We start from the raw sequence: 20,851 nt of genomic DNA, 5'->3' as shown, positions 1-20,851 counted from the left end.
TCAGGAAAATGGATTTAGAAAAAAGCTTCCCAAACATCAATTTCTAAAAATGAAGAAAATTCAGATTTAATAAACTCAAATAAGGGAAGATAGAAAGAGCCAAACAGATATAACTTTGTCAAGCAAGAGAACTTACGGGAGGATGGAGAAAAAAAAAAAAAAAGAAAGAAAAAGTAGTATGGTTCCATTCCCCACCCTGTCCCCCCGATATCAAATTGGGTTATTTGGGTGTTTAGGTGATAATACTTCAAGAAACATCACGGCTGTTTGGGAATCTTAACTCTGGGTTTTTCGCTTTAACAGTTTTGGACTTTTGAATAGTAACCTCAGCATTTCATTTTTCTGGTTTGTTAAGACAGGTTTTAGAAGACTTGCTTCATTCTTGTACTGTCCTTTATCGTTACGTTAACGGTGTCCATCAGAGCACTGGGTCGCCCTCTTTATAGGGCTTTTCGACTATGGCTTTCATTTCTTCTTAAAAAAGATCAAAAGACTATTGGGCACTTTCTCCACAAATCTCTTGTTCGTGTTACTTCTAGTTACATGAAGATGTGTAAGTCAATTCACTTAAACCATCTAATGTTTACTAGCTGATTCACTGGTACAGTTCACTACTAGCACAGGAGAGCAAAATATATCTAATTAATATTGGCTTACATCAGAGAAGCAGAGAACAGCAGAAATGGATTAGTGAAGAAAAGTCTTAGGTGTCCAATAAAATAAAGAATTGTGAAGAATCTAGTGAACCTGGCATCCTACACAAGAAGTTAGGCTAGAAAAGAAACAAGGTTCCCCAAGCCCTCCTGCCTCCGCTCTCATATCGTTATTTCACAGTGCAATTATGTAACAGCGCCTTGGTCCAAGTGGCACACAAATATAAAAATCCTTGGAGATTGTAATAGCTGCACAAAGTAACCCATCAATAAGAACGTGTTCAGGGCTCTTCATGTCATGAAATTATAACTAAGTGATTTATTTGGCCCGATTATGACCTTATTGCTTCAAATAAGTTTCACGGGCAAAACTGTAACGACTGCATGGAAAGTTTGATGGTTCTGCCCTGAGACCATAACGGAAAGATGCAAATTGCCCAGACATTTTAAACAAAACCGTATTTTAGTCACATCTCAAATTCATACTCTGAGAGCAAGATACATTGGAGAATGATACTACCATTTGAAATTCTTAATAACACTGCTAACTAGGGCCACTCCACATGCCCCCATATGAGAGTACAGACGGCAGAATGGTCACCTTCCTCCCTCGCAACTCAAAGCCAGCAAAAGCCAACGCGCCAGCTAACAGCATGCCCGCACCTGACTACGTTTCAAACAAATTACTGCTAGGAAGTAAAGGCACTATTTGCATTTGTCATATATACTAGAGCAGTGCTTGTTCAAACTTCACCGTCTCCTGTCAAACAAGACTAATTCTTACTTGAACAAGTTACAGACTGTTCCCTGTGGCAACAAATTTTGAGGACCTGGTTATTTCAGAAAGGTGCCACGTTGCCTGAACTCCATTAGGACAAGCCTTGAGTGATCAGCAACGTTAGTCAGACGCTAACACAATCTCCTAGAATGTGCAATGGAACAGCCTAAGTACAGTGGCCACCTCCTGGGAGAAGAGGAAAGACCCTGATAGATTAGGTTTCATCATTAGTGCAGAAAATAAGGTATATCTGAAGTAGTCTCCTTTGCTCATTCTTAAAGTGTCCTCATACAGTTTAGCAGAATAAAGATTCACCAATTGCTTTAACTGAAACTCTAGCACCATCTTGGGGTGGAATTTCACATGCAGTACTCCAAATCTTCACCAAACGAGCTGTACAGGAGCCGCACCAGCACAGCTGCAAACCTGCTCACTCTATTGGTCAAAGCAACCCTTTGCGGAATACTAGTTAAAACATAAGTTAACGGACAAAACGTTTCCTAGTTAAGTTCAGATTTTATGACCAACAGGCAGCCATCATGACAAACTTCAACACTGTTAGTAGGAAATGTACACACATGGATCCCGATTGAACTAAAAGTCTTCAATGTATCAGTTTCAACAAGTAACCTATAACTCAGTCCTGTTCAGACAGTATCCACCTTGCAAACAATCAAATATAGATCAATTTCCCAATTCTTACTTTTTATGCCAAACTTCTGAGTCTCAGTGATATTGCTTTCTGTCCTGTTACTGATAAGTTTCATTATTCAAATCCAAAATAATTTACAGAGTTTCAGAACTAGGAACCCTAAGGAAGAAAAAGCATCTCAAACTATACATGAACTGACCTTCTGAACTTCTGGTGTACCAGACAGGTACACAAAATTAAAAAGTAATTCAATAATGACAAAACCCAGCTATTTCTGCTTAAAATTTGAGGCACTACTTTGATACAATTCCTTATTTTCCTCAGAGGACATTTACAGGAACACTTCCCACTCCTAAACAGCTTTCTTTCCCCAACATTTCACTAGAATGAATACCCCTACTTTGTCATTTAATTGCAAACCAATATTTTCAGATTTCTTCTACATTTCAGCAAGATGATAAATATTAGATAATTATTGACCTTGAGTAGAGATCTTATGAGCTTAGTTTGAACAATTCTTCAGCACATCTCTCTGAGCAACTATTTATATTCCATTCAAGTATTTGAAAAGATAAACTTTAGAGCTGCACTACAAAGAATAGCAATTGATTATTACATTTAAGTACTAGTCTTAAAGTTCTTCTCATCATCATTCTGTCTCCTTTTTCTGGTAAGTTGCAACGTATTTGGGTTTTCTCTACTTCTGACTGCATCATGAGCATCTGCAGTCAAACATTCGTATGAATATGGACAACTGGAGACATCAAAATGTTTGTCACCCAAATAATACTGTTCCCAGAACATGCTTATGTAAATGGTTTGCATTCTTAGATACACATTAACCAGACAGCATCTGTCAAAAGTCAGACCTCCTCTCACGAAAATACTCAGTTTGCAACATGCTTAGCCACTGCAAGATATGGTGGTACACAGTGGTCAGAAGCCTTCAGCCTCTCTAACTTGTCATATTCTGTAGCTTAGGAAGAGTTTCAGAAATAAATACCAAACTATCAGCTTTTTGAGGTCAAATGTTTGTTTCCTGCACCATAACATGGTAACTAGAATATCGGGTTTCTGTCTCGCACTAATATTTTACAATACTAGCCTTTTCAATAAAAGACACAAAATTAGTTTTATTACTAGCAGAATTCAATCTATCAAACAAAGTATTCCCCAGAATTTAGCCTATGAAAATGCACAAAAAAAATCAAGTTTTCAAAATATTTCAGTCATTAAATAAAAGACCAATAAAATAAAGCTTACTCATTTGCGCGTGCGTGCCTGTGCGTGTGTGTGCACACACTTGCAATAAATGCAATTTGCAATAAGTGGCAATTTTAACGCATTACCTAACTAGGATACTAAGCCTAGCCTAGTCTAGGACAGAACTTTGAAAGTTGCTACTTATCATATTTATGAAGATTCTAACAAACACATCGAACCTCTTCCTATCAGAGATTTTTTATTTTGCTTTGGAAAAAAAAAAAAACCCAGATCTTAAAGAATTTCAAGCAGCACTGAAAAGAAAGAAGTCTATTTGTATTTTAACAGTTTATATAAACACTCCTCACTCACACACCACTAATCATCAAATTTGGCTACTGTTACCAGAGTATTTTTATCTTCTTGTAGAGTGAAATCACGAACGTTGCATGGAGCAGCTTGAATGCCTCAGCAGAAATACAATTACAATGTTATGTTTCAGAGTACAAGAACTACTGATTATTCCTAACAGAGCAGCACACAACTTTAATACAGAAACCAGCTAACAAAGTAAATCTGCCTGAAAAGCAGAAAAAAAGGTACCTCCAAGTTACTTTAAAATATCACTAGTATTGAAGCAGTCCCCCTCCACCCAACTCCTGGGTATAAAATTCATTTCTCTCTTTTATACAATATATATTATCTACAAACCAGCTTAAAAAAAAATTAAAAACAGATGAAGAGCAGGTTTAAAGGTTTTCTATTTGAAAATGGAAAAAAAACCCTGTAACCTACAATTTCCTTAAAGACAAATGTGCCAACTGTCTGAATACACAATATAGGAGTTAATACAGTCCCAAAAGAATACAAGAGGTTGTTGAACAATAAAGTTTGATGATGCTGTAGGTGTCAAAGGAAGAAGCTACTTATTCAAACTTCCAGATCACACCTCTTTTCGTTCTTTCAAAACTCTACTTAAAGGTTTTTTTCCCCCTCCTTACTCTACTTGAGATTATACAAATTTTCAAGTGGAGTCAGTTTTGGGGGTTACAAATAAATTCACCCTCTTCCTTTCCATTTTCAACTGTTTTTATTTATGTGATAAAAATCTAGCTGTAAGCGATGCTTCCTTGATTTTCAGTTACACGAAGATGCACCAAGAAAGTTATTTCTAAAGTCAAAAATAGATTGCCAGTATTCCTGTGGTCTATGTATGAGACTGTTATTTTTTATACTAATTTTATGAGCAGCAAAAGACATCATACCTCAGAAAGGGATTATTTCTTGCAACTATTTCTTCATATCTGCATTACCTCAAACAGTAGTCAGCGTGCTGACATCAGTGCTCTAGTACTGTGTAAGAGGAGAGCGAACTGCCAACAAAATTACACTTTGCCCCACTTTGCTAGGATCATAAGTAATGGGAAAATGGGAGTTTAGGTAACTTCCCAATTAGTCAATTAACACTTTAGTAATTGAACTAATGCTTTAGTAGCTTCGTAATAAACCAGCATAAGATGGCTTCAGTGCTGTTGAAGAGGGGGATGGGGGGAAAGGGAAGGGGAAAAAAAAAAAAAAATCTTATCAATCCCACTTTCTTCATTATTCTTGGCCACATGCCTTCCTCATTCCAGCTGACACATGTGTCTGTGCTACAAATCTGACTGGGAAACTTCTCTGGCTTAACACTTCCTCCACCCCAGCCAGGTTAATTTCAGGAAACTGATTCAGTTTCCCAATTCAGTTCACCATACAACCACACAAACGCTTGCGCAAGCAGAAACTGTGACCACAAAGGTGTATGGAGCAAGAACAACAGGCAACCAGGCTGCGGAGGCAGGGAGAGTTTCTTCTTGCAGTGGTAATAGATTAAAGTATTTGTACATCAGCGGCCTTACCTTTCTTTCTGTAAGCTAAAAGATAAGCTTTTTTCTTTTTTTTTTTTCTTTTTTTTTTTCTTTTTTTTTTTTTAAGCTAGAGCTACATGCTACCTACTTCTTCTGGCATCCTCCTTTAACCTGTTGCTTTCCCCTCTCCCCCCTTTCTCCAGTCAGTGTGCATCAGCTCAGCTCCCACTTAATGATGTAATCTAGAAAATGAATGTTTGCTACATGACACTGCATTTTATTTAGCAATTCTGGATTACACATCCAGCATACACAAAACATGATGGCTTTCTGCCTAAATATTCCATTCTTTGCTGCTCATCCACACTTCAACATAAAGTAAATTTAGTATTTTAATAAATATCCTTGTGCAAAGCTTTGTTGTAATTTCGACAGAAACTGATGTATTGCAACTGTCCTTGACAAGAGCAGGGGAAGGCTCATAGGACGAAAGCATGACACTACACAGTACAGAATCTTTTGTGAAATCCTGCTGCCATACACAGGTTTCATAATTTCCTAAAGAAGAAATAAAGAACTCTCAGAGAACTCTTGGAGAATTTGCATTTTAAGAAGCTACAGATTAAAAGATTAAGCATCACAAGCTAAATATATCCTACTCAAAAAGAACGGCATAAATTCTTAAGAATCTATTAAATAATCCAAACTTACTTCGTCAGAAGCAGAGCGAAGACACTGGACAGCAGCCTGTTTTTTCATTTCCTCTAGTGTTAGATCAGAGCACTTTTTCTTACTCTTTCCCCATTTTTTGTAAGCTCCCTTTTCCCAGCCCAGGAAGATGTCATTCTCCTGAAATCAAAGGAAAGAAAGTTACACTAATATTAAAGCACATAAATATCTCAGTAATATGACAGAACGGGATAAAAACCAACATACCGTTAAAATAAAAGTGACCTTCCAATGGTCCTAAGCTAATTTTTAAAGCAAGTTAGACACCCTTCAGGAGGGAGAATTCCCATATATGTAGGAACATTGAATTAAGCACAACAAAATCTAAAGAAAATGTTACTGTATTATATACAATCATCTGAAGATATGTAGCATCTGGTTTACATCACATTACAGGTTTACACTTTTCAGAGCTTACCACCTAACATTGATCAATGTAGCACATACTGACTGTTTTATACCATATTGGAGAAGCCAAATCACTCTGGCACAAACAACAAAAGAACACCTAAAAACGCACGCACGCACAAAAAAAAAAAAGCAACCTGCCCCCCACAGAAGTATTTTTCCAACCCCTCTGCAAAGTTGCCCTCCTCCCCTATTCATTTTCTCAGTCTGTTAAATACTCCTCTCTCTCCTGAAACACACCGAGTCTTGCTTGCTCTTCACTGTCCATTCACACATATACATATGATTTCCTGTGTTCATTTGATCAAGTGAGTATTTTGACTACCAGCAAAATCATCTGTAATGTCTCTTAATGCATGCTTGTCTAAATCATTTCCTTCAGAAAGATCCACAAAAACCTGATGCCTTCCGATATTCCTACCATCTGTGACAGTTCCTAATAAAAATCACTGCTAAAGCCTACCCTCATTTCAAACAGCTGCCAATTGCCTATGGTTTAAACTCAAGTTGTTAGTGAAACTAGCTGCCCCACTGTAATCAGAAAATAGAATGAAAGTTTAAAAAAAAAGGGGGGAGCGAGAGGGGTCATGGTGGAAATCACCTTTGAAAGAAACACTTTAAATGACTGCCATTGCTGTTTTTTTACATCACTGAGTCCTTCAAGAAAGAGTAGAGGAATTTGTTGAAAAAACAATTTTTTTTAAGTCAAAGTTACCAGTCACTTTATTTTTAACTTGTATATGTGCAAGATTTCAAGAGGTCCTTTAAAACAAGAAAGCTAAATATTCTGCTGTTCTGTTATTAGAAACACTAATAAAAAGATACTTACACAATAACAGAAAAAAGTAAGAAAATGTTTTCAGAAAATAGGTTTAATAAACTATACACACATACTCCATTTTATAATTTTATATGATTTTTTCCAAAATTTTACTTTATATATTTCTTCATACACAATGAAGAGACTGACACTCTGCTTTGCATGCAAGATGCAACACAAATTTCACTGATTCAGTACCCTAACTCTTCCCGATATTCACCTGAAAGCATCCCAACTGCTGAGACCCACCAGCTCCCAAGGCCTCTCCCATTCCTCCACATGCAGGCACAATTACAAAGAAAACAAAATTAAATACTCACTTGCAGCAGGCTACTTTAAAGGAAAGTGTAGGCACACCAGCAAGCGTGCACTAGGTTGTTTTATTTGGTCTGTTTTTAGGGGAAAAGTTGAGTAAAGCAACATTTATACTACGAAAACATTACCAAAATGCTATAAATTAAAATACTTCTGATATACCTATGCCAACAAAGCTTGCTAACCCTCTGCAAGGGTAGTTTCACCAGCTGTACATGCTAGTAGCCTGTAAGCACAGCCATTGTACCCATACACGTAATAAACAGTAGAAATAAATAAAAGGATATCTGGCACTGACACTTGTCTGATAACTTTAGCACATTCCAATTTTTAAATATTTAATCTCTGTGATAAAAAAAATACTTATTTTTTAATGGGGGAAAAGGAGACTCAACATCATTTTCTTTCAAACATCCAACACAGAACTGGTTTTATCTGTCCATCACCATCCTATCCCTCTCTGTCAGAGTTAGCACTTTCTTTGTCCGTTTTGGGAACAACATGACTCATCTTGCAAGACGCAGGGATTGCAGACAGAGCTCCTGTAGAATCCTCGCCTCCTTTCTGCCACTTTAGAAAATACATAGCAAGTTTGTTTCTGAACATACAGCTTCCAATTACTTCTGGCTGCCAGCGCTTCACACTACTATTTTAATTTTCATATGACTGCCACCGTTGAAAACTTGAGTTTTCCTTTTTTCTTTTTCTGGACAAGCTCACCAATTTTTAGCTTCACATTCTATAAGATCCGCAAACACTACACGTTACAACCATTCCACATGAAATTTTGAAGTTTAAAACCCCCAAGTAAATTACGGAATTTCTCAGTACACGTAAGCCAAAACTTAGCAAGGAATTTGCATTTTCTGCACATAACTGAAACACTACACCCATAAAATACTACAAAACAATGAAAAAAATCCTTACATATAACTCTTCTGCTGTAATGTATCAGAATTACTCTGAATTAATTAGAAAAGATATTACAGTAAAATGACTAAGAACATTTCACAAACTCTATACTGAGGTTTTAGAACTTGAGATGCAACTGAAATAAACTGAAGAGCATTCTGCTTTTGTTACGACTAAAGTGATAAAAAGATAATTCAGTATTTTCAAATGTCTGTAACTAATCTCTTGCAGTTTTTTCAATGGCAAGAAGCTCATTAGTAGGCTTATTCCTTTGACTGAAAAATATTACTTGAATTTTGAAGGGTAACCATCCAACATTAAGTAAGCCTCTGCTTCCTGTTGATACTATCTGAATATTGAGGGGGGGGGGGGGGGGAGGAGGAGGAAAAAAAAAAAAAAATCAGCTTTGAATATCTAAACTGGTATGTAATTATCCATTCTTCAGAGGCCTACCTACCAAGTAACTAGATAATTTCAGAGTGCATATTGTAAAGATACTGAAAGTGGACAATTTTGTCATGAAAATAATCAGAGAACTTATAAATATGGCTACAGAGATTTTGGTGAAGTACCTATATTCTTTTTTTTTAAATATCATCTCAAAAAAGAAAAAAAAGCTTATCTCAGGAATCTTGGAGGAACTACCCATATTTTATAAAAGCTGGAGTCAAGCTCAGTGATGCAGAAATACTAGAGGGCTCATCGATCCATTTTCTGCTCAGGTAAATGAGCAAACTAACATTTTGCCTCATCAACAGAGCACACAGGAAATAATCAGATTTAATAACCTGATCAACATATTCTTCCAATGGAGAAATCAAATTAGCAGAAAAACACGTTTAAGAAATTTCACTGTTTTTTAAAAGTAACTTCAGAAAAACTGATTCCCTGAGATTCGCTCTCCAAAAATGCAGTACTGATTGAATCATCTATACAGTAAGATGATGAACAAATGCAACGTTTATCGAATTTTCAGGTAATGAATCGAGTAGCCTCGATTATCTATTCCGCCAACGTTCCTATTTTGAATTGTTCATGGAACAATTTTAAGGAAAGACTTTCAATTCTTTTAGAAGGGAGAAGAGAATTCTCCGATTCAGAATTTTTTTAAACTAAGAACACTTTGAAGAGCTCCTATTTTTTGAGCATTTTAATTTCAGCACAAACTGTGTGTGATTCAAGCATATTACTGACCTAGTATTCTTTCTTCTCCTAAAAGTTATCGCTGGCCAGCCAAAACATGCTGCTTCAACAAGCAATCACTAGTAACAAGTCCATACAAAAAAATAAGAAACATTCAATTTCATAACTTCTCAAATACAAAATAAATACATACACAAAGTCTCTCCTTTCAAGATTCCAACTCAAAGAATACACTTAAAATAAGTTATTCAGACAGCCAGACAAGGTCATTTAACTTCTAATGTGAAAAAGAATTCCTAAGGCTTTTAAGGTATGCAAGCAGAGCCTGACAAGACTGAGGAACATATGGGAACAACTTTTCCTTCTTACAATTCTTGACTAGTTAACAGATTAAGAGATTTCTTCCCCCTTCCTGGGAGACATCATGCACAGCTATTTAAGAGAAACAGGAACTTGCTAAAGAATCAATAAGACAGTTGATTGATATTTTTGCCACGGGCAGTTTGAAGGCGTCCGTCTACTGAATGGCTGGCCAGTTCCTGCCAAATGGAATATATAACGATTAAGCTTTGTCTGCTGGTCCCAGGCAGGTGCATCACCCTGGACTCTGCTCTACCAAGCTGTGGGACAAACCTTCCCTACAAAACTTTCCAAGACTTTCAAAGGGAATTAAAATAGATCAACAAATCACTGGATAGGACAAAGAGAAAGAATGGAATGAATGCACATGTGGACAGACTGAATGCCTAAGTCTTACTTCCTTAGAAACAAGAATAAAAAGAGGAAAAGACAGAGAGGTCACCCAAAATAACTGCTGTATCTAAGTAAGCAATTGTATAAGACATCCCAAACCCTAAAACGTTTCAATAAAACATCTGCCCTGCCTTTGAGATGGAATACTTTAAACTCAAGTCAGCAGCTTTCTCCAAAGACACTCACATTCCCTCTCCACAAACACACCCAAAATAATTCCTGCATATCAACACACAGCCCATGAAGCTTCAATCACTGATCCATTTTAAGGCAGTAACAGCTATCTGAGCTTGTAGCAAATGTAAGAAAACAAAGACCCTAGGCTACATAATCTGACATAATGACAAGCTAGGCAGTCCAGCAGACCTGGTCTCTTCTGGCAACAGCAGTTTTTAAAGCACTGACATTTAATTATATCCAAGATTTCCGTAGACACCTATGAACCATTGTGCACTGCAGGAAACTTTTCCAAAAAACTTATTCAAAGAACACCAAAAATAAATTCTGAAATGTTTAAATAGACAGGCAATGCAAGAAAACAGCCATAAATGATGTCCAAAATAGAACAGCTCCTCACTACCTCTAGAAGAATCCGAGAGATCAAGGGGAAGACTGCAACAGATCCCAGATGTATTTCACCTGTAAGATTACTCAGGAAGTAGACTACATAGCTGGCCAAAGTGACATTCCCTAGGCAATATGCTCTAGGTGACCCTGCTTGAACAGGGAGGCTGGACTAGATGGTCTCCAGAGGTCCCATCCAACCTAAACGATTCTGTGATTCTGTGAAAAGAAAATGCTTCCTGTAGATTGAGATTCAGGAAGAATTTTCATAGATTGCTTAGAGCCACACAGATGCGCACTTTTTCATAATGGCTTTTGTGCAAGGTTTAAGACACGTTGCATCTCATTAGAACGAAACAGAAAGGTCTAATGGGCCCGGATTGGCTCAGACATTCCCAACAGGCTGACTCAGTCGGAGACAGAGATAATAAGATACTACACACATAAGGTGATTCCCAGGACATGCTTGAAAACTGTGGCACAAGCTCAGTTTACGCACTCTAAAGGACACGCAAGTAGTCCAGCAGAAAACTAGTAGATAAGTACACTCTCACAGAGGCAGCACCACAAGTTTTCACCATGTCAGAAGCCATGCTGGCCGCAGAACGGAGAAGACTGAAAAAATATTCTTAATTGTTAAATAATTATTCGCAATCTAGTTCTTAACAGTGAAAAAAGGCACATTATAAGCTCTTAGTCTATTAAAGCCCCCAGCCACTACAGTAATCTCCCTTCCTGATTGCTGCTACTAGAGCAAGTGGACTATTACTATCCTGCTCAATTGGATTGTAATAGAACAGCTGATACTACTGTTTATCAGACCATGCTGCGTATACTGCTAGGACTTTAAGGCCCTCAAGGCATTCATTCAGGACTGATTATTCCCCAATTTGCAGGCAGGGAAGAGCTTTATCTGTTAAAAAAACCAACCTCCCCCCCACCCCAAGCAGTCTGGGTATGAAATACCATAATTTGAGTTTCTATCAATTATAAACTCTTGCTTATAATCCGACTAACTTGGAAGGGCAGCCTGTGTGTTCTTCACTAATTAGGAGTTACTCTAGGATGAAACCAGGCAAAAGAAATTTGATCACACCCACTCCCAAGAGTGGGAAGAACAGGCAAATGCTGCATCTGTTGAAATCCTATGTTTGTTGAGCAGGTTGCCTATAGAGTTCTCCTATTAAAGTTAATATAGAGAAGAAGAAAACGTAGCAATGATATAAGGAGATCATTCTGTTTACATGTCTTGCCCACAAGGCAGAAAAGACAGCTAAGAATTTAACAGAAACTGTCACTACATAGTCCAGAGGTCTGATGAGGATACGTTGTGACTGGAGAAGTTATTTAGCAAAGAATTTCATGGTTACTCTCTCTTGGACTTAGGAATAAAATTGCAGGGCAATCACTACAGATAATCGTCCGATTCCAGAGTATACAGGCGGCATACCCTTATGCTTGCAGACATGTGCTGAGTGAACCACCATGCAACGCTCTGCAGTACAAAAAACACAAAGAAAGGTATCTCAGATAGCCCCAGAATCAGAAACAGTACAATTATATCAGCACAGAGAGGGCTGCTAATAAATTCTGACTCTTCAGAGGGCTAACCAGCCTGGCATTTGTACTAGTACCTTCGTTTTGTGAGAACACATCAGTAGCGATAACTAATATAACCAAAAAAAAAAAAAAAAAGCGATTCTATTATTCTTTTTGCATGACTGCAAGAGATTCTCAATAGTATCTAATGTTTAGTTATTGTGCAAGCCAAGAAGAGGCAATATAGTACCTATTCCAAAGGTAGCCTTGATTACTTGAAGCAGAAACTAATGATAACATTTTAACCATAATTACATGAACATGTCTACTTCAATAGGACAGCGTGTAACATAGGTACCATGGAACTCGGGTTAAGTTTGATGTTCTGAGATGGACAACATTTCACATAATGGAAAAGAAATGTTAGCAAAAACATCATTTCAATATGATGTCACCCACCAGTGTGAGACAGAGCCAGAAGACAGTTTCATAGAAAAATCACTTTGGTAACCACGTTTCTCGAGAACAATGCCTTCCACTATTCTTCTGCAATAACGTATCAGCTGAAGCACACTACTGTGAAACCTGTACGGTTTGCACAAAGACAATAAGTCTGACTGCTTACTGCTGAGCTCTAATCCCTTCAATTGCAATTCCTGTCCCTGAAAAAAAATAAAGATGACAATTGCATAGTCCATGATAAACCAACTCCACCCCATAGGTAGCAGTCACCAAGACAGAAATATAGAACGGACAGGTTCTATATTAACAAAACAACATATTTAACATATGTTGTTAACATATGTTACATAATTAAAACATAATTAACAAAACAAACATCAACTAAAAAAGAATCAAAAAGTTCAGTCCCTTAAAGGCACTGTACCAGTAAAAATTTTAGCTGCGTTGATGAGGACTGTTACAGAAGCTTCTACTGGAAGCTCTAGTACTGAGAGCAATCGCAGAGAAACCCAACTGCAACCATTTCAGGAGCTGCAAAGCAACTACTGGTGCAGCAGTTCTTCACAAACTGATCAACAGAGGCTTTCACAGGACAAAGTCCCTTGAGCTAGGTGAATCATAAGGCTACTCTAGGACTGAAAACAAGAGGCCCTACCCTGCTGCACACATAGCAGTTCAAAGAGACTAACTGGGAGTTTTCTGAGGCACGTGGCTTTAGGGTAAAAATATTTCAATTGTCTTCCACTGCTTAATTATGTGTTGAAGAGGTATCCACATCTCCCAAATATTTCCCATCAAGTTAACTATATGTAAAAGTCTTATTTCCCAAAGATTAAATGTGACAACGTTGTCATATTTATATCATCCTCAGCTGGTCAGCCTTGAATGAGGGGGGAAAAAAAACATATAGCTAAGTTTTCCTGTAAGAACTTCTTATTTTAACTTTTTTAAAAGCTCAAGTATTCTCCACTAACTAATAAGCTTTGTGGGCATCTTAAGTTTGAGGATATAGGACTGTCTGCTAAATATGATAAATCTGCTGTCTTTCTTCAGTTTCAGTTTACTCGGTCCCAGTCCTGCAAACACATACACACTTGAATAGTCTACGGACTTCAAACTAATCGTATAAAAAACGCACAGGAGGAAGTCTTGGTCTCGCAGTTTGATTTCCTACCTAAATATTCTTCTCTTCATATATTAAGCATGTGAAATTCAAGTTGTGGAAATTTTAGGGTAGTAGTTAAAAAGCTACGGTCAGAGAATTAAAAAGTTAATGCTACACAGTTTAATAAGCGGTAACACAAACACAAAGTAAACTGGAAATGTTTTGCATCCAAAAAATGAACATATTACTGGTGAAGTGTGAAGTTTGTAACTATATATATATGTGTGTGTGTGTGTATATATATATTCACATACACACATATACATTATATACATATACACACATACAGATGAACAACTAAATATCCATTGTTAGAATATAAATCTAGAATCGAGGCATCAGGTCCCTCTACTGGGTTAATTTATGACGGCAAGGAGAACAAATGCCCCACATTCGACTGGATCTTGGAACCTAGTAGGGCATCACAAGTGTTGTCAGCATACGTGTCTCATGTCACCAGCATGTATGTGCTAGCCAAATACAGAAGAGCTGGCAATGATATCCCCATCACCCCCCCTAAATGTGGGCTGAGGCCTTGGTCACAGTTCCCTTTTCCACCACCCTATTCTTCCCTTATCTACCAGGAAAAAAAGTAGTCTACATTTGGACTTTAAATACGTATGTGCTAATGACAGAAAAGCAAGAATGAAATCCATGATCACAGAGTCAGCACAAGTACACCTTTTTTTCAGCTAAATAGCAATACTATAGTAAACTATTACTTAAACGAAATAGTAAACTATTTCAAATCAGTCCAGAAATAACTATTTCTCAAGAATAAAACTCCCCTATAAACTTCAAAACCAAAAAGTAATTTCATGTCAGTCATGTCGGAGTATAGTTTGCGGTCCAACAGCTACTTAATTCCGGGACTTACGAAGGCACTATCGTTTTATAAACTTTTTTTAGCGTTTCTGCTTTTGATGGTCAGAAAAAATGTTAACTTCCTAAATAAATGAGTTCAAAGAAGAAGATTAAAATCAAAATAAGAAATTCAATATGAAAAGTATATTCCACATATGCATTTACACCTTCTTGCTGCATGACCCAGTGACGCCTTCATCTTTCAGAAGATCTGCCTTTTGGTTTTGTTTTTAATAAAGGCTCCACGCCTTCAAATGGGAGAACATTCTGCAGGCAAAAACCATGAACCTGTTATTTTTGGAAACAGCTTTGCTTACAAATAGCACGTAAAGGACGCATCAGAGAACACAGACTTTAATACTGCATAAAGGTCAATGAAATAATTTTTTTACACAAAATATACTATTTAAATACAATGCTTCACACAAAGTATACTAACTTAATGCAATATTTACAGCATCAAACTGATTTGGGAAGACATGTATCTAACTATAAATACACTTTTAATTTGCATTTAAACAATATAATTGAATCAAAACCCTTAAAAACATCTAAATGGTTTAAAATTAGGAAGTACTAAGAGCAAGACATTCTAATTAAAAATCAATTTGATCCGAAGTCAAAAGGCTGCTTCAGAAATTTCAGCCCTCCCCTAACAGTATTTCTGTGGATCCTCAAAAGTTAAAGGTCTCTCAGTAATTTCACATGTTTTTCTCCTTAATTTAACCTTTTTCTCCAAATTTCCCCCAAATTCTCTCCCTTCCTCCCTCGTAAAACCCCCCCACCAGCAATATCATCGCCACACAGTAAACAAACAAACAAACTGCTTACGAACCTTTGAGTCTTGAGCTTTTAGACTCATTTCCAAAATTTGCAAATATCCACAGATGTAACTGGCTTGAGTAAGAACTGCGGTGTAAACGCCTATGATGATTAACATCAGTACTTGAATATTTTTCTTAAACTTTTAGGGTGTCTATATTTAGAAAGCGTTACTGTAATTCTTGATATACTCAAGTGCAATCATAGTAGTTTGCAGTTCAACATAAAAGATTCCCACGCTACCTGGCCTTTGAAACACAGTTGGGAAAAACATACTTGCTTATCTTTTGATTTTCCCAATAGTCTTACAGACACTGGACAACATTTCAGTTCAAGCCAATGAGTCAGACTAAAAATGGCAAACAGTCCAGTAAAATCTAGCTACAGCATATTTACTGTTTTACCTTCACCTCATTTTGTTTTTTGTACGGTGCCTCTCACCACATCCCTGCACTTGAAAAAACTGATAGCAACTCTCTGAAAACTCCTGACTTAGGTAGCTATTACCCTGCAAAACTAAACCTGCATACGTATACCGATACCCAACAGAAACTACTCTATACGCGCATATCATGGAATTAACAACGATCGTAAAAAAACAACCCAACAAAAACCCAACAAATCCTTAAACGCATCTTATTCTCTATCCACACATCAAACTACCTCACTATATAGAGCAGGACAACATTGGAAGAAATGAGTAAGGGGAGAAATAGAGGAAAATAAATGATGTGACAAAGTCACAGATGTCTGCGGCTGAATCATGAACAGAATTCACATATCATATTTTATTAACAGAACAAAATGGACCACCTGGGCTACTCTCAAGACTAAATCCTGAAGACCAGTCAACTAGGAATCCCTAGTCTTTTTGAAACAACTATTTTAGAAGTAAGCAGAAGTGGCTGATAACTGATAACACAAGAACACTGGTATCTTAAGTAGTTGTCTGGTAAGGTTTAGGAGGCTTTTTCGTTCATTTTGGTTTTACATCTTTCTTTACTTACCTCGCAGAACCACAGTCCAGGAAGACAGAGTTGCGTTTCCCTGCTACAGTTGATGACACCAGAATACCACAAAGAAAGCATGAAGGAGGCTCCCTGAAGCAATTAACACAGTGCTAATGATGTCATCAACATTCTGAGGTGGAAAGATCTTAATGACTGTCGTAACTTCAGCGTAAGACTTTTCTAATTAAGATGATTCATACAACCATCCTTAAGTGAAGATTCTAAATAGTCGGCCCCTCTCCCTCCTGCCAAAAACAGCACTGGTACGCACTGTTCATATTTGCGGACCCATTGCTGGTTGTTAGAGACCATACGTTCCCTTTTACCCCACTCAAAACAAAAGTCATTGCCACATTTTCGGGGAAAGATGTGACGGGTAAGAACAGAAATAGAGTTCTAAAACACAGAAATAGAGTTCTAAAAGCAAAGAGGTACCATTAAAATAAAACCGATATTCAGAACAGTTATTCCCCTGGAAATTTTGTATTTCTCAAGAATCAAAGGAATCACATAGGAGAAATAATTCCTCAGGAATTATGCCAAGGACCAACTATTCCATGGAAAATAATGAGAATTAAAAGAGCTCAGCTTCTCTCAATATTTTAGTCCTAATATATTTCTAGCTCTTTTACGTATTTAATAGCCGTACTCTTCCATGAAGTCTATCAGTAAACAATGTTGATATTTGTTTTTCCATTTGTCTTAATGTTGCACCCATCTTCAAATTTTGATTAAAACTGTTTAAACGTAAACATATTCTTCAGAATCCAAATTCCGTTGTTTCTGAATGACTTAATCTACCTCGCATTTTAAAATGAATTTTTGTTTAGTTCACACAACAAACCAGAGGATGATTAAGTAAAAAATAAAGATCAAGTATGTGTTCTTTAAGATTTCCCCAATTCTCTGAATGTGGAATTTATATTTGCTGTCTTTAACACTAAGCTACTTGAGAAAGGATAGCAAAATATTTTCACAATATACGCATCCAATCATTAGTACAGAACATTATTCCAAAACCAAATTAATATGAGGTCTCAAAATTTAGAAGGGAGTTATTTGAGAGAGGAAACAGAATAAAAGGTATTTTACAAGCAGGGATCATATTGGAGGAGGTGGAAAAGATAAACTTGCAACTTCTTCAAATCTAGATGTCATTCAAAAGACACCCTGTATTTTTGTATTACAGTACCCATTCAGCAACACCAGTTTTGGCTATCCTGTCAGCATGTGGCATTCTCTCTTTGGCTCATTAGGTTCAGATAATCAACTTGGAAAAAGAACAGAGACATTCCTTTAAACTCTATCAACCCACAAAGCACCCAGTAAAAGTATCAAAGAAAGAAATAAACTGAATGAGGTTTTCGTAATATAGTTATCCTGCTTCTTGCAAAGCCTGATAATAAGAAAACTCATTTTGGCACTTCAGTCATTTTAAATGACCACAGTAGTGACTTTACAGTTATGACTATGCTCTAAAATGGACTGGAAAGAAACAAGTCTTCATTTTTCCCCAAGGCCACAGGGCTCTCTTTAAAGCTCATCACATTCTGGTGTGGTTTCATTTGGTTTCTCTTCTCTGCCCTGCCCCCACATTAAGCAGATTTTCAGGAACTTTATTCTAGCCCCCATCAAAAATACAGCTATTCATGTCTAACCAAGACCTAAATAAATTCGCTGTTAAGGTGTATTCTAAAGAGTGTTTACAGTTTTCCTGGCAATTTTTTTTTCAAGTTGGTCATGAGGTTGTTCTTGGCCACTTGAACTGCTGTCAGGTAAACTTTTGCACAAAAGTTACTTTTGCACTCAGGTTTTTTGTTTTGCACATTGGAAGCATGAAGGCTTTTATGCACATTAACAGTTCCTAAGAGTTCACAAACTGCAGCATCTGGCGCACACAGTTTTTTTTTCCTGCTTCAGCTGTGTTTTCATCTACTCCACAACACCCTGCCCTGCTCTTGCCGGATCTTTAAAAAGGTAAACTACAAAAAGTTCTGATCCAGTTAGTTCGCAATACACAAAGTGTCACTATAACAAGAGCAATGAAAAAGAGCTCTTAACTAAGCCATCATATATATTTTTTTGCTTTCTTCCCTTCCTCTATTGTACACTAATCATAACTACCTTATAAGATGAAGTCTATGATCAACAGTATCCTCACCTCTCCTTGAAAATACCAGAGTCCTATATTCCCTGAGTTTTATTTTGAAACATACTCCACTACTAACAGTATTTTGAGATAGTTTGACAATGCAGAGACATTAAACAATACAGAAATTTAAAGGTGAAGTCAGCAGTGAAGAACACGTTCTAGGGCCACACAAAATCTTTAGCAATAGAGAGACATGGAAACAGTAATAGAGTTGTGCCTATATTATATGGCCGCACTTTTCCTTCCCTTGCTTCTGTGAATTACAGCCATGCACAACAACTCTCTGTTTCACAACTCTTTTTCATGCCTTCTATCAGGATTCAGCATTCACATTCTTTTAAAAGAGATGAATAATACATGTGCAATAACGTATTTTAAATACCCAAATACTAAAGAAGAATATGTTCTCATTCTTTACTGAAGACAGTACAAGATGAAATCCATCGGGAAGAGCGATAAACTACTGTAAACCAGCCCAATTGGACACATAGCTTACAAGGACTACATTAGTTTACTAATGTTCCAAATTAAATTCATTTTGAAACCATCAGTATTTTATCACATTTACGATACATGACACCCCAGTGTTAACTAATCTGGTATCAAAACGTAGCAATGCTAATATTTTATCTAATATAATTGCTTATACAGCAGACTAACTATATCAACCTTAGGTTACCAATCAAATTTGATCTCATTGTGGTTCATATCCCCCTTCTATCCCCACAATGAAAGACAACCCCCCAACACACACTATCTGAGCTGTACCCACGTATAATACACAAAGCATAAGTGATACAAGAACTCATTTCACTGGACAACATCTAAAATATGTAAATACCTGTTCCTGCAGGTCGTAGTCATAGCTATCATGCAGCAGAAGACTGAGGACATACCGAGTATAAATCATGGCATCAATGCCACACTTCTCTAGCTCTTGTCCCAGCCAGGTCTGCACTGGGCCCAAAGCATGTAGCAGAGACATTTCAGAAACAGATACAGGGCCTGGATAAGAGCTTGAGGAGCTTTCAGATGGCAAACCATCCACAACAACTGTACAGATAGGGCGCATGAATCTAGGTGGTTGGCATCCTTATAACGTGAAGCATTTTCTGTAGTTGATATTCCGTCGATATCTGGAGGTGATTTTCACTCCAGTAAATAGGAGAGAGGCTTGACTTCTAGGACAATCATTTATATTTCCTGGCAGTTAGCCGTCTAGAGACGAACATCACTCTTCAGGCATGACCAGTGAATAAACTAAATCCTAATAGCAAACACATATGCAGATGTGTTTTTCTACCTTAATTTCACATTGAGGCCAGATGCAAGTCCCCAGCAGGACCTATAAAGAGGAAAAAATGGTAAGTTGTGATAACATATATCCATACAAGAATAATATTAAACACTCAGAGAAAAAAAAAAAAAAAGGCAAGGTAGAACACAGTCCTTTACGTACTGCTTACACCACACATATAATATACAATTTTGGTGTCATTTGGAAAAATAACGGGAATTATTCCAAGTTTATAGGAGACTTTTCAAGAAGGCGCTTTTTAATACAGAAAGAGAAACTCTTCAATCAAACCCTTCACAATGAATCCATTGATTGAAATATATTTGCCTCATCCAGCTCTATAGGAAAGCTGAGATTTTATTACTTTCATTATTAGCTGAAAGAAGACAATGTGATAAAAAAGCAATCTATATAAGCTGGCATAAAGACTGAGTATATAATTTGCACCGCTGGAAGGCAATATAGTCCTACTGTTTTGCAGTAATATCTATTTATCATCCAGGGAAAAAAAAAAAAACAAAAGTCCTGTTTATAAAACACTGAATTCACGAAATTCATCTGGACATGAAGTTTTAGCACATTCATAAAACTGTTTCCCAAATCCTACCATTAAATAGTTGCTATTCTAGGGTTTGGGAATTTTTTGGTAGGTTCACTATTTGCTTGCCATAGGCCAACAAAGCATTTCATCATTCAAAAGCTGTCCTCACTTAAAAAAAACTCTTTGGAATAAATCAGGAAATATGTGGGTACCCCCATGTCA

The 20,851-nt window shown here is 37.0% G+C and overlaps 1 protein-coding gene across 2 annotated transcripts in view; it reads right to left on the bottom strand.

Annotated features, from left to right (window-relative positions):
• The window catches only part of KIAA0232 (KIAA0232 ortholog), a 69,694-nt gene that overhangs the window by 30,935 nt on the left and 17,908 nt on the right, over positions 1-20,851 (bottom strand). For both annotated transcript variants that reach the window (XM_068943419.1, XM_068943420.1), the window contains exons 2-3: positions 19,633-20,136; positions 5,845-5,982 (exon numbers count right to left, since the gene is read on the bottom strand). In XM_068943419.1, the coding sequence (XP_068799520.1) occupies positions 5,845-5,982; positions 19,633-19,863 (369 nt within the window). In that variant the 5' untranslated portion in view covers positions 19,864-20,136. The remainder of the gene's footprint in view (positions 1-5,844; positions 5,983-19,632; positions 20,137-20,851) is intronic.

This window comes from Struthio camelus, chromosome 4 (genome assembly GCF_040807025.1).
Source record: "Struthio camelus isolate bStrCam1 chromosome 4, bStrCam1.hap1, whole genome shotgun sequence".
Lineage (NCBI taxonomy): Eukaryota > Metazoa > Chordata > Aves > Struthioniformes > Struthionidae > Struthio > Struthio camelus.
The sequence above is the reverse complement of the archived record's forward strand: the minus strand, read 5'-3'. Positions and strand labels throughout refer to the sequence as shown.